The sequence below is a fragment of the Chiroxiphia lanceolata genome, chromosome 3 (genome assembly GCF_009829145.1).
Source record: "Chiroxiphia lanceolata isolate bChiLan1 chromosome 3, bChiLan1.pri, whole genome shotgun sequence".
In the NCBI taxonomy this organism is placed as follows: domain Eukaryota; kingdom Metazoa; phylum Chordata; class Aves; order Passeriformes; family Pipridae; genus Chiroxiphia; species Chiroxiphia lanceolata.
The window spans coordinates 18,338,670-18,353,899 of NC_045639.1; the positions used below are offsets into that span (position 1 = coordinate 18,338,670).

General features: G+C 37.0%; 1 protein-coding gene across 3 annotated transcripts in view; it reads right to left on the reverse strand.

Moving 5' to 3' along the window:
- Window positions 1-15,230, reverse strand: part of DISP1 (dispatched RND transporter family member 1) — a 91,423-nt gene that overhangs the window by 23,797 nt on the left and 52,396 nt on the right. For 2 of the 3 annotated variants that reach the window (XM_032681374.1, XM_032681372.1), the window contains exons 2-3: window positions 10,260-10,796; window positions 606-686 (exon numbers count right to left, since the gene is read on the reverse strand). In XM_032681374.1, coding sequence (XP_032537265.1) covers window positions 606-686; window positions 10,260-10,765 — 587 coding nt within the window. In that variant the 5' untranslated portion in view covers window positions 10,766-10,796. The remainder of the gene's footprint in view (window positions 1-605; window positions 687-10,259; window positions 10,797-15,230) is intronic. The other variant, XM_032681375.1, reaches the window with a different exon arrangement.

The window sequence follows — 15,230 nt, forward strand, 5'->3', positions numbered from 1 at the left end:
GTTGCCAAAGAAGTTTTTTACAAGACTCCCAATTAAATTTTTTGCTATGATGCATAGTTTTCCTTGATTCTAACCATGAACTTTATCTAGCTGTTTTTTAAACATGCAGTGTTCATTTTATTTGCCTGCACTTAGCTTTACTTGTTTAGATCTTTAAAGGAAGAATAGGACAACCCATAGCAGAAGGATGTTGTAAAGATGATAGAAAATTTATTTTTCTGAAAAGTTGCTTTTTTAAGGTTTTACTGAAAGTAGGAGAAATGTAACGAATTTTCAAGGGTTTTTTTTCTCCATATAAAATAATCCAAAAGGATTTCATTTTTTTAATCTCTAGATTATCTGGGTGAAATGATCTGAAAATAACTGCTATTTCATCCCATTAAAATGCATGAAATGTCAATGTTGCAGCTTTGCTTAATGCTGTACACATGAATTATTTCTGCTAAGACTATTCTTTTGCATAAAACTAAGCAAAATGAAACTATGCAGACCAAAAATCAATATGCTATTTGGGAACTGTATTACAGATGTGAATTCACATTTTTATAGTTGAGATATCAAGCTTTATAAAGGTTCTTGTCTCCTTTTCTTGTGTTCTTACCTACCTCTTCAGTTCCAACTGAGCATCTGTTCTACGTTCACAGCAAGTATGAGCAAATAACATTGCCTTTCTGCAAGGAAAGCAGCTGTAAGGAAGATGTTAAAAACAATAAAATCATTGTCTGAGTGATCCTTGCTCTATTTCTGATTTAAATTTAAGCATAAACGTGTATGCTTTCTGACCTACAGCATGCACACTGGGTAAAACCCTACGGAGTGGGGCAGACCCTACATACTTAACTAAGCCAACATTTCATTAATTTCCTCTCTGCTATGAAATCAGTAATAAACTTTATTAACCCACTCTGAAAAAGTAACAGGCAGTTTTGCTATCTCCCATTCACAAACTTCTGGCTCATGCCACATGACAACAGGAAAATACGTTTCCATCAAGTCATCAGAGATGGCAAAAGGTCAATGCAATCATATTGACATCCTATACGTGTGTATTTTCATTTGGAAGTCAAGAAACAGGGCTGGGAGCGATGTCCTATGAAGAGCGGTTGAGTTTGGAAAAAAGGAGGCTGAGCAGTGACCTCATTGCTCTCTCCAGCTTCTTGAGGATCTCTTCTCCCTAGGATCTGTGATGGGATGTGTGGGAATGGTTCAAAGATGAGCCAGGGGAGCTTTAGATTGGACATTTCTTTACTGAGAAGGTGGACAAACACTGGAACAGACTTTCCAGAGAGGTGGTCGATGTCCCAGACCTGTCAGTGCTCAAGAGGCATTTGGACAATGGCCTTAATAACATGCTTTAACTCAGTGAGACCTGAATGGGTTAGGTAGCTGGCTTAGATGATCCCTGTGGGTCTCTTCCAAATGAAATAGTCTATTCTATTATATTCTAGCCCTGCATGATTTATTACATGCTAAAATTAAAACTGCTATAAATTTATATTATACAGGTGACCTGAAATTGAAATGCTCCTATAATCATCTCCAAAGCTGGGGGGGTTGTTGGGTTTTTCCCCTCTCCCTTTCCTTGCTGCTCCATATGGAAGATATAGATGCAGGAGCCCAGGATTTACTTACCAAGTCTTCAGTTCAAGATTCTTTAGAAACTCATGTTTGCAATACTGACTTTTAACGTATTCCCTCTTTCATCTTCAAAAACTGAGTAAATATTATCAATTACTAGGAAAGCTGGCTCTTTTCCTTAATAGTATCTACTTGATCTTGAACAGGAATTAAATCCTCTTCTCTGTAGGGAAATCTGACAGCATATCAAGGAGCCAAGTAATACAGATCCTATAAACACTTTTCTTTTATTCTTCTTTCCCTAAACTTTTCTCCAATGAGTGTAGCCACTTTTAAACACTTCTCCAAAACTGTCAATAAGAAAAATTGCCATCAAACATACTTAAGCTGGATTGTCCCAGCTTCAAAAGGCATAGTTTATACACAATTTAAAGTATATACTTCTTTAAAAGGTTTAATTGAAGCTGTATATATATATATTCCTTTCACTTCTGAAACACTAAGGGCAGGGCCACATACAGCACTGCCTGGCAAGTTAAACAAAAGTTCTGAACTATATAAGACAATTAAAAAAAGCTTAGTAAAATACCACCATGAATCATTATTTGAAAACAAGCCAACAGCTAATTTGGAGTAGATTAATATTATTTCAAGATCCTTCACAACTATAAAATCATTAGTCTTCTTTCTTTTCTTGGTAATTACAGAGAAATTAATAGATATGTTCTGGAATTTAAATGATGACTAGAGTAGTTTTCAACATTTTTACTGGCAAAAAGTTCCTTCCTTTGAAATATTTTATTTCAAAGCTGTTTTTATTACACTTCCCAGTTGAATGGAGCAACACAAGGTCATGGTCCCATCTTGTATTTCTCTGACAGACAGGAAATTAACGTGACCCAAGAAATCACAACATACACAGAAGAAAAACTCCATCTCACGATACCAAGAAGAATGAAAGAGATGTACAAGGGTGCCTATTTTTATCATGGTATTTCTCCACAAAGGCTGAAATGAATGTTCTTATAGGCAGTAATGACTGACATTAAGCATATGTAAGTTTGAGTCTGGCGCAGGGAGACTTCAGACTGTCATAAATCACACCTCAACTGGTACATGCTTCAGTCTTCCTTCCTGTGCAGATGTAAGAATTTGTGTGTAAGTCACCCTGGGGTTTATTTTTGTTCTCAGAAAACCTCTTTTGACCAGAGAGTGTGCTTGAAGATAGACTAAAAGCACTTAAAATTTCTCCAAATTATTCACCTTACTATGGGTACAAACAATAGTTTAAATCTTTCTGCATACGTTATCTCTTGCAGCAAATGAAAACACTGTTACTTAAGCATTTTAGTTATAAGTTTAGTAAAGTATTTCACCTCAAACATATATTTCAGTGTTGAACTGCTGTTCCAACATCTGTGAATTTAGTCACTTAGAATGTCATAACTTCTAAGTGATATAAAACAAGTGTATATTCAACTCAATTAAAAGATTTAAAAGGATTTAGTATGCAATTACACAAAAAAGGCTCTTCAGCTTACACTGGCACTGATGAAAACCTGTACATACATAATGAGACATTATCATCTGTATCTCCTGACATAAAATTTGTTTTGTATGCTCAGTAAGAAGCAAGCAAAAAAAGGGAATATTCACTGAACATTTAAGGTTTCCAGTATTGCAGCTGAGACAACAAAAAAGCACTGCAAGATTAAACAGGCTATAGAAGAGATTTAATGTAATCAAAACTGTTCAGCAAAAAGTTAGCAAAAGTTCAGCCATTTGATGGAACAAACTAAACAGCCTACAAACTGGAAGCGTAAAGCACGAATTTTGCAGAAAGGTATCCCATTAACATGACAGAAAATACGGGAGAAGTGGGAGAAGTGATGCATGTAAGTTCTTCTAGTCCAGTACATTCATCTATTTATGATTATATTAGAAAAAAACCAAAACACACCCTAATTTGCAAATAGAAGAGCCAGGCTCTCTGAAATATCATCAGGATTTCTACCTATAACTTCGCTCACCTGTTCTGATCTGTTAGTGGTACCATTGCATTTCTATTTTGCATTGATAGTCCAGGCTTTAGAGATTCCTTTATTCAGCAGATATCCTGCACAGAAATCTCACAGCAATGTTAGTGTAGCAAAATTAATGCCAAATTGCTCAGGCACCCTCTGTATTTCCCTCTTGCATTGTGTTTGGGTTTTTATTTCGTTTTTGTTTTTGCTGTTCAAGCACCACTGACTAATTAAAAGCATTCACATCAATTATTATTATTTACTAGGAAATGAAGACAACACCAACATATCAGAGAGGAAGGACAAGTGATTTTGGAAGGAGTTAGAGACAGAGACAATTATGGCAACTCATAGAGAGCTTTCCAAAGTCGATGCTTCCCATTCTACCCCTTCCCCCATCATAATGAAGATTGAAAACTTTTAAGTAGAAATACCCAAATCTTTCAAAACCCATCTCTTTAAGTGCTGAAAATCAGGTCACTGGCCAAACATGGTTTAGACTTTTGCTCTTTGTTGTCTACTGTTGTCTTCATTCACATCTGAACCTTACCACAACCTCCAATTGAATTAAAAGTATTTGAGAACAACTAAACATGGTCAAAACATTCCAACAAACTGACATCATTTTGGTTGTTCTGCCACAGTTGTTTTTTTTTTTCTAAATAAATGTATGCAAATGCTCAGTTTTAAAAGTAATCTCAAAATTTCCACCTATTAGTTCTTTTCAAGAGTGAACACAGCTGATGCTGGTTTTCCAGTCAATTTAGTACAAAAGAAAGGCCCCATGTTTTTTATGGTTTCCCCTCATATTATCAGCTTTACATCTTCTGAAGACGAGTTCAAAGGCCCAGCAGATTGCTGGTTATGTGCGAGGTCTTCTTTTGTTCAAGGAAAGGTGAAGGACACAGGGCACAGGAAATTCATCTTCAACCACACATGGAACCTGGAGCCTGCAAACAGCAGGGCCTGCAGAGCAAAACATGGCCAGGCTGGTACTCAGCTGCACTCAGACCAGAGCAGGAACCTTCTCAGTATCTTTTTCCTATGGCAAAAATGCTTGATTCAAAGCAATCTGAAGTCTAGACAAATAGTAACACTTAATTAGTAAAATTAAAAGCCTGCTAAAATCCCTTGGACAGCCCAACGAATGAGGGTTGGTTTTTTTTAAGTGCACTTAATATTTTTCTAGGCATGCTATTTTTAATTTGTTCAGTCACTGAATTACAAATGGCATTTTTATTTGTGTTCTGGTCTCTGTGTGTCAGCCCTTTGCTTTCAGCACTACAAAGTGCAGCATGTTGTTTACACAGCCAGCAATGCACACTAATTATCACGGGAGGAGTAAATGAATTAATAAAAACAGAATAAACCCCTTAAATAATGATAATGGGATAATGAAAGACTACAATAAAAATGTGTGAAAATGAGAAAGCACAGCTCAAATGGGATGGATACGAAAAATAATTTTCAAGAAAGAAAAAGAATCAACTCATTTGGTCACAGGGAGAGCTCTTTCTCCACACGTGCACAACAAAGAATCCCACATTTGGACTCAGATGCACGAGATGGCTTCACATTCCCTTTCCTTTTCCTCAGCTACATCAAAATCCCCAAGTAAGCCACTGGGCTATTAATTAATTCCCATATGCCTCCAGTCTCCTCATTATGGGAAGAACTCCTATTTTGGCATAGAATAAGTGGCTTAAATGAGAATATAGCCAGAATTAGTATTGTTTCCGTACAAATTAGCAATATACAGGAACTCCAGATTTACAGCATGAACCAACATATTTGCAACATCCTGAACACCGAATGAAATGATGGTAACAGCTTGTGCCTTTTACCTGCTAAAGCTTGATAAAACGTTTCAGAAATCTGATCTTCAGAAACCTGACCTAAAGGGCTTTTTTAAAGATACCTGTCTTTAATCTTCCTAGAGGAACGCAGAAAGTTTCTTTTATTAACATTTTAACACAGTATATGCATATGTATTTTGTACAAATGACATTAGTACCAATTTCATATAACAAGTGAAAACAAAAGTATCTTTTAATGCATCAAATAAAGCAGAAGCTAACAACTTTCAAAATGGAAAATATTAAGATAGGATAGGTTGTTTAAAAAACTCCATATAGGAGTTGTTGTGAACAGTTAATTTGCTGAAATGAGAATATTTGAAAATATTCTGTACACGTGTATACATATAATCAGCTCTGCAAGCCATGCAGAATGTACTAGATAACAATTACCCTTTTCCTGGAATCAAGCAGCGAACTGTTTCATAACAAAGTCTTGTTATTAAGATCGGTATTTGGAAAATATTCCCTTGCTTTTTGAAAAAACAAGAGATTTTTTTTTTTCTGGTTCTAATCTTTATGTGAAATAACTAGAAGGAAAATATAAAATGGGTAAGAGGGAGTTGTAGCGTTCTACCCTCACTTCATAGCTTTTTCATTTTTATAGATCTTCTTTTTAAAGTACTAAATGAAGTGTAAGTATTCAAGTATATCTGCAGTGCTGTTTAAACAGTGTGTGGCACAGAACTCTGAGACACACCAGAACCTGGAATCCCAGAACCGCCACATAAATCCGCAATGCCAAAACAGTTCAAAAGAAGGTTTAAATCTAACTGAAAGAAAGCTGTACTATAAGTCTGGAGGTATGAATGCTTTACCAGTTTCCTGACGCTGGTTTTTGCCTTCTTTAGAATATAAATTGGTCTAGCAAGCGAAAACTAAACAGCAATTTAAACTAACTAAGCTTTGGGAGCTAAACACTCCAAACTAGGCTGGTGGGAGATGAGGAGCAATTTACATATACCCTGAAGTCTTAAATTTTAGCCAAATTAATGACTCTGTGAGGCTTTAAACAGATTTTTATTTTCGTGTTCTCGCTAGAGATGACTGTATGATCGTGGAGAGATCATCCCATATGTCCTTTTATCCTGTCTTTTTTATCACAGATAATTCAGATGTTTTTCCGAACAGTTCTCTTTACTTATCTGCTTTAGTCAAAAGCATTAACAGTATAGTCTTGAAATGTAAATAACAGTAGGTGATATAAAGCAGATCTGCTCTGAGCAAAGAGTACTTGTATGAATTTATTGGTTGGATGCTGCAAAAGTGCAAGCACCACACACACTAGCAGTCTGGAGCATTTTCCTTATCAGCAGCACCAGCAGTTCTTTCACAGCTTCCCAACCTCTTCTCCCCTACCTTTTGTCTCCGAGTCCACAGACCTGAGCTTTCTAAATTTTATCATCAAAGAGAGATTCCAAAAGAATATAAGATTAGGAAGGATACAGGTAGCTTTTAATTGGCATTTTCCTATTAAAAATTTCCCATAAAAGTCTGAGAGAAGCAACCCAATTTGGTACCAGAGACAATACCACTGTTATCCCATGCCTGCCACAATCCTGAGACAACTTACTGAATGATCTCTGCACATTCTTCTTCTTCCACTCCTATTTACATGCATACACTCCTATACAAAGAATAGATTTCAAAAAATACCAGGAAAGATTGTAAGAATTTTCTGGGTTTATTTTTCTTATTGTAGTGTTTAGTTCTCCTAAAGTGTGCAACCCTTCATTATTTATTTTATCTTTGTTTCATCCCACTAAACATGCTGCTGGGCTGCATAGTTTTACACTTCCCTGGTGGCTCCTAACTCGGTGCTTCCAGTTGTCATGAATCAGTCTTCATGCTTTATCCACTTCTTAAAATTGACAGCCTTACTTGGTTGTTTTTCCTCATTTCTACTTCACCTTGAAGGTTGCTGATGACTACAGAAGCAGGTGGCAGCAAAGGAGGGGAAATAACTACCCACCTTCCAGTGGCTCTAAGCTCCATAGGTTTCCTGAGATACACAAACGTGTTCTGGCAAAAAGGGTAACTTCAGCATGAGCCCTCCAAAGGAGCAGGGTAGAAAAAAAAAATCTTCCAACAGTACTGAAAAGCACCAATCATACAATGCTCCAAACTGGTAAGTTTAGAAATTATTTGTTAGAAAGCAAACCAAATTCCCAGACAACTGCATTCTACTAGGGAGAGACGGTGAGAACTTCCCAGAGAGTGTTTTTGTGGTCAAGACAACATTCCCACTAAAAAGAGAGGTATGAACATGTTTTCATGAACTACTACAAAATAAAACAAAGAACTTTACTCAAGATCTTCAAACCTCAGAAAAATATATAAAAATAATAAGAATCATTACAACTAACAGTTGACCTATTTTATTTATTTTAACAGTAGAACTTTTTGCCACAATCATGTTGCAAACCAATAAAAATATTTTCTTTTATGCTATGAGACTTTTTCACCAATCTAAAAAGATTACCAGCTGCCCAGACTTTCAAGTTAGGGTGTATAGATGAGGTTTCCATATAATTTAGTTTCAACTTCAAAGCTGAACCCAACTACAAAATTCCAGATCCAGCCAGCTTTAAGAGGATAGGACAATTGTGGCATTATTTCAATCTGTCTTTACACAATCCAATCTGCAATGATATACAAGAGCCACATTCCTTTAATATTAGGTCACTGACAAATGTTAAGCCTTGGGCTTCAAAACCTGACAAAACCTGTCGTGCTGAAACAATTGGTTACCTGCCCGGAACCGTAAGTGTCAGAGACACAGTTTGCAAAGAGTGTTCATCCCCCTCTATCTAATCACATCTTTCCCCTCTTCTTAAAATTATAACGATATTTGAATGCATTTTTCAAAAATACAAAGAACCAAAATTAAATCTATTATTTTATTATTATATTATTAATTAAATTTGATGACACACTGAATTTAATTAATGTATTGTATGAGAATGTGTATTTTAAACAACCTTGCTAAAATGCACACATGTTACAAAGCTGGATAATTTCCAATGAGCCTTGTAATAAAAATATGTGGAGAATAAGCTGTTGTGCAGATTATAAGTTCAAACTGTAATAAAATTGGAGTGTGGAACAAAGATTACATAAAAATATCATACACCTAAGTGTTACTCTTCTGTGTACAGAAAGTTACCTGAGCATGTAAAAAATGAATACACATTTATCACCTATTCTTTTTAGCACTCCATTGCCTTAGCTAGAAGCAAGTCCAGAAATGAAACAGCAATCATTTGATAGGGATATGCAGAGTATGCTAACACATACAGCTGGTTAAATAAGTATAGGTGCCTTAAAGGTCAGATAGCATCTTGTTTTGACTGCTAACAGTAAGACAAACCATTTACAATAAATCATCATTTAGAATTTATGTACATTTATGCAGAAATGTGCAAGAAAGTGCAAGAAGAAAAAAACAAAACATCTCGGCTCAAGAGCCCAATCAGAGACATTCAATCTTTGTATTTGTGAAGTGTTACAGAAAACATTATTTTACTATATCCAGAAGAAATTTTTACTGTTCTTATTTATAGTCTAAGAACAAAACCCCAGATTATGGATTGCATTTTTTCCCTTCCTCAAGACTGTGGAATACAGATGAAGTTTAACAGTCCTGCTGCACAGGGAGAAAAACAGTGAAATCAGTGCATCCATTCTGACAGCTTGAAAAGTATGACTGACTGATTCTGTACTGGCTCGACCTTCTGCATACCTTTGCATACAAAATTATATGAGAGTTTTCATCTTTACTTGACATTTAAACAAGCATAGGGTGGAAAAAACATGTCTGATTGCAAGCAGTTCCGACAACTAAGATTTTTTCCATTTGTAAGTGGAATAACTGGCAGAAGAAAGCTGATTTGCACTTTGTATTATCCTTACTTTCATCTGCTTTCACCTTAAGGAAAAAAAGCTTTATTCACTTTGACTTTTTCCAGATTACATATTTTTCCCAGTCTGATATTTTCAGAAGTTTAAAATCAGTTCATATATTTCATCAAGACAGAATCATTATAACTCACTGAGAAATACTTGTAGCTCAAAGTTTCAAAGATGTAGATGTTGGAGAACAGGGAGAAGGTTAGCTTTCAGTAATCCAAGGAAAATTCACCCATTTTGGCCCAATTGCAACTCAGAAAAAAATAACCTTGCTTAAAAGCTTTGAAGTGTCTTTCTTCAACAGGGAATTTGGGTTTCAGAAACTGCCCCTTGGATTAACTGATTCTGCCCAGGACCAGGTAACATACACAAAAAAAAGGCATGGGGGCAACACACTTAACCTGGTGACGTGACAAAGAAAAAACACCCAGTACAATTTTGATTAGAATTGTTGAATGTGTTTTTAAATGCATCTTTTTAAGGAAATGTGTGTTTTGATTAGATTATGCAAACATACCAGTTCTTTTGGTGTATTCTTAGCTATTCCTGTATTGGTTTGTTTCACACAATATAGGTGTACACTGCGTCTTGTAAAAGAGCTAATGAGCTTCCAAACAATCCCCAAAAAAAGAAAAAACAGCCTTTTCCCCCCCACAGAAAGAATTAATTCATTTCAGGAATATTCATGCAGCCCTGCCACACTAGTCTCCCAACTTGATTTCTTTGGGAAAAAAAAAATTGGTAATGCATCAAAGACTAACCACCTGTAAAAACCACTGGGGAAGAAATTTGGTTCGTCTTCCTTTTAGATCCTCTACTTTTGTAAGAAAATTAAACAATTATGGAAAAGGTTACCCATACTGAGAACTAAAAAATGCTGCAAACTGCTTACCTTATCCTGGCTATGTGCTGCTGCACAGGGTGGTGCTGAAAATGGTCAGGCCACTGATGGTGAAGGCAGAAGGACGGGGAGGGCTGAAGACAACAGGCAGGCTGATACACGGGGGTGTGTTTTTGGCAAAGAGATGCTGAATACTCAGTGTGTGGCTGCATGCAGCACGAAGTCATGGGAGATGGTGCTGAGCTGCCAACCACCGAATTACATTCTTGCTTGCTATTATGGCTACTTAAAGAATGATGGTACGGACAAGGGTGGCAGCACTGCGACAACATCTGCTGAGTTCTTTGGTTGTCTAAAGGCAGAAAGGACGGTTTGATTGTACCATTAAGCTGCAGGCAGCCATTTGGACTTGGTTTTGGTCTTGGTGTTTCCTTGGATGGGAGTTGTTGGACCGTGGCGTCTCCGTCATTGGCCGCGACAATACCTGTGCCAGTGGCATTTGACAAGATGCTGCCATTGCTCAGAACCACAGAGTCACTGACGTTGCTCATGGCCATGCTCTGAGTCCTCAATGGATCTGTGATGTTCCTGATGAAACAAAAAAAGGTCAAGTTTACAGAGCTGCAGGGTTTTCAGATGCTCAGAAATAACTTTAGAATAAAGTGAGTAAAGCTCTGCTCTCATCTTCGTCTTTCACAACACAGGGAAATAGAAAGGAGTCACACCCACTCTGACAGAGATGTTTTGAAGGACCTAAATTTGTTCAACAAAATGTTAAGAGTGAGGTTATGTAAATTTCTCAGTGCTTAAACCAAACTATAAGTCAAATGAATAGACAGTCTATGAATTTGTGACAGTGTCACAGCTGTGACACAGCTAACAAGTAATGGTTGAGATGCACAGGAACAACATCATTTTGCACAAGACTAAGTTTATAGCCACTATTTATAAAAAGAGATTTTGGTATGAACTGTGTAATCATCCACACCTTGCACTGCAATTTGCCTGCGTGCTTTGAAAACCTGCAGGAGACAGGACCACACAGCAGAGATTGTTTAATAATCATTTATGTGCTGGCTTCAATAACCTTCTTTCCTATCTCCAATTTCTATTGAAAATGAGGCATATTCATGTTTTCAAAGACATTCTTTTGAAATACCTTATTTAAATAAATCAAGCCACTTCAGCAGACATACCAGAATTTCTGAATGGTAGACTAGGCCTTTAGCAGGAGCGCTATGAATACCAAAAAGATAGGATACAACCACATGTTTTTCCCAAGTTTACAAAATAATAATCCCAAGATTGAATTACTGCTGATGGAGAAGCTCTTGCTTCTGAGAGACATGTATTCTCTAAAGTCAGCAAAGAAATATACTGTGCTGTAAATAAAGGATATTAAAAGATTTTCTTCTAAAGTTTCATCTTTTTCAAGCAAAATGTAAATAAATGAGAACAATTAACACAGGAAAAGTGACCGTGGCTCAAAATGAAAACTTGCGTGAGGTCCTCACAGCAGCCAATTTCTCCTGTCTTAACTATAATCTTATTTTAGTAAAATATTAAAATAACTTGGAGATCATTATTTTGCTAAATAACATGAAAAGTCAAACATCACACTCAGATAGGAGTTTGTTACCCAAGTTAGATGGGCTGGGTGAGGGAGGAGGAGAAAGAGGAAGAGGAAGAAAGAACACTAATTATGTACTACTTATAAGAATAAATCAACACTTCCTTAAAAAACCAGAAACAGTTGATCACAACAGCTTTTTTGCTGACTTAATGTCACCTTTTTAATACCAAATTTAGTCAACAACATTCCAAGTCCAAATTGCAAAGTTTGCATTACAGACACTGAACTTTGCGGAAAGACACAACATACAGATTAAGGCAGATAAACAAGGAAGTTTCTAACTCATTTTCTTCCCTCATACCTTTGCTGAGTGCTTAAAGCTCTAAGCCTGCCCAGCCAGCTGAGCCATTTAATTGCCTGAATGCTAATTCTGAGTAGAAAGTGCTTTGATGACAGGAATGCTACCCCTGGCAGCCCCCCGCACAGCATCTCCCCTAGACAGAGCTAAATCCTTCACTTGTGAGATGAAAATTAATCCTCTGCTATTTGTTCTAGATCATGTGCCGAGCCAGATGCCCTGGGAAATCACTTTCATTTAGATAACCACTCAGAACAGGAGAATATGCTACTTAACAAGCATATTTTTTCCAGCCTCCAATTCCACACATTCCTGATGGGTACCCCCTCCCCTGGCCCAGGCAAGTCAAGCCCATGGAGGACTTTTTGCTGAGCACAGAGAGTAAATTCAAGTGGCTGGCTGAGCTTCATTTTGGTCTGAAGAGACATATTAGTTACATGAAATACCGCTGTGTTTGAACAGTCTGTTTTCTCCTTGCGCTGTAGGCAACTTCAAACCTCAGTGGACAGAGAGAGAGCTGGACATCAAGGCAAAGAAAGCTCCTCTCGAGGTGTCTGGCAGCATTTTAGGAATTTCTGGCTGCTTATTTTCACATTCACTCACATAAGAGATAGGCTGCACGGCAATGCTGTTACATTTCTGTTTCTAAATTAGTTTCACACATCCAAATCACCACTTGAAATGCTGTACACTGATCAAAGTTACTGTCTACTGGAATTACTGAAAATAAAGCATGGAGATACTGCAAATATCTATCCCTTCAAGAAGACAGACCCACCATCCTTTGGCTTTAGGCCCATAACACCTGCAGCAATTGAGATACCAACACGTAGTTTTTAGTAGCTGTTTCAAACCACTTTACAAAGGAAACCACACATTTATGCACAAGGCAGACGTTCCAAACAGAGATGCAAGCTGACTTGTGCCCACAGCAGCTGGGCAACCCCAACACAGACACACAGGCTTGGGCCCTTTTGGTGTATCTGTGCCCCTTGTGAGCACTGACATGGCAATTAATAACTTTTGTTCCAGACAGCCCAGCAGCTTCCATTTAATATGATCAAAGATAAAATGCTTTATTTTCAATGGATGTAATATCTACCCACATACCTTTTGTTTTAAACACTGTCTTCAGAAAGACTTTTTAGAACTAGTAAATCCAAAGAAAAGATCGTCATCAGTACCACAACATATAATTCTACCTTTGTTCTCCTTTTGAACAAGCTATTCATGAACCATTTCAAGCTATAAAAATTTTAACAGATCAAGCTGATTCTTCCTTCATTCCTAAGCCCTGAGAAACTACTGTGTTCTGTCCACTTCCATGGAGTTTCTGAGCAAGGCAACGGAAGCACCTTCTTTCAATATTAAAGTGAGACAGACTACTTTGCATGCTAAGGAAGCCATCTGATTAAGTATTTCATTCAGTCATAGCTAAGAAGAACTGGGACTCAATTCTCTAGACTGTGAGCTGGGCTGTACATTTTCATTTGGTTCAGTAGCTTTTCTTTTTTTAAAGAAATGCAAGATGGTTATGTAATTTGACAAGTCTAATGTCATCTGAGTTTGGTTTCATTCGCACTTAAGGGTATTAAAAATTCTGTAGAGTGGTACTTCATTTGTGTCACGCTCTATAGAAGTGACTCCAAATCCACTGACAGCAAAACTTCACCTGCAGCTGTCACACAAAAATATATTCTTAATTACATTTTTATCTCTCTGTTGTATTTTGTCTCCTCTGCCACAACTGCAGTGACTGGGAACTTCCTGAGAGATTTTACAATGACCCAAGGAAAGAGTTAACCAAGAATCTTTCCTTTAGAGGATGAACAAATAAGCTAGTTAAAATGCAACAACTAAAAGCACAGTCAGATTTTAATAAGAAGTGGGCATGGGAAATCAAAGAACATGTTCATAATGAAAAAAACCCTAAAAATAAGAATCTTTGAAAATGCAGTCTTTGGGAAGTCTGTATTCTTTCAATGTTTATTTTTGCTGCATTCTTCACACTGCTTTAGGATTTGGTATTCTCCAATAAGGTGGGGTTTTCACTTACAAGAATTTATACCTGAAAGCTCTGGAGCAGTTGGGCAGGTATTCTGAATAATGAGATTGTAAAAAGCACAGTTTTTAATGCAGGTAGCCCTACTTAATAGAAGACTAAATACAATCAGAAAAAGTGTTAACCCACGTGTTTAATACCTCCCACTTAGTTACCCACCTCTCTAGATGGACACAAGGTATTTTAAACATGATCATCTCTTTAGAAATTATGCCAGCTGGACTGCTAAGGGAAGAAAACTAGAATCATCTTTAATTACTGTGTGCTTGAGAAGAGTAAGTGCTCAAGAAAGCACTTTAGCCACGCAGTTCAAAACAACAGCTCGGAAGAGCGTTGTATCTGGAAAGTACCATGGTCTGCAAAGGCAACATTACTTCGTGACGGTTTTATGGAGTAATCCATCTATTATTTGTGGAGCTAACAATGAACGCAGCTTACCCAGCAGACATCTGCCAACTGCATTGCAAGCCCTTGAGGAAATAAAGTAATGCTGTGCCACACTGAAACTATGTAGGATTCAGTGCTGCCCAACTAGTATGTTCTTTTTAGGGTTGGATTAAGTTCACCTGTTCCTTTGGTTGCAACTGAAAGAATTTTTCTTTAAGTTTCTTTTAAAAAAAACAAAACAAAACGCCAGACTTAAAACAACATTGGTTCAACAAATCCCATCTGGACTCATAATGCCTGCAATTGGGAATGATAGAAGTGCAAATCCAAGAGGGAATGACGTAGTGGAAACCTAGTATACTAGTACAGATAATTTATAGATCTTTAGAAGATGACAAACAGCCAAGTGCTGAGGGTTGCTTTAACCATATAGGAAAAAAACCAAAAACCAAAATCTGTACCTTGCACAAAACCAAAAGTAACCTGTTATAAAACTTTAAATATTTCATTTAAGGTAGGACAAAACTCAAATTTCATTTAAAAGTTATATAAAGCCTTTCATCTGTAGTCAGCATTGCACTACTCAGCCAGCTGGACCAGTCCAGGTTTTATGGACTTTGTAGACCTGTCAGCTACAAAGCA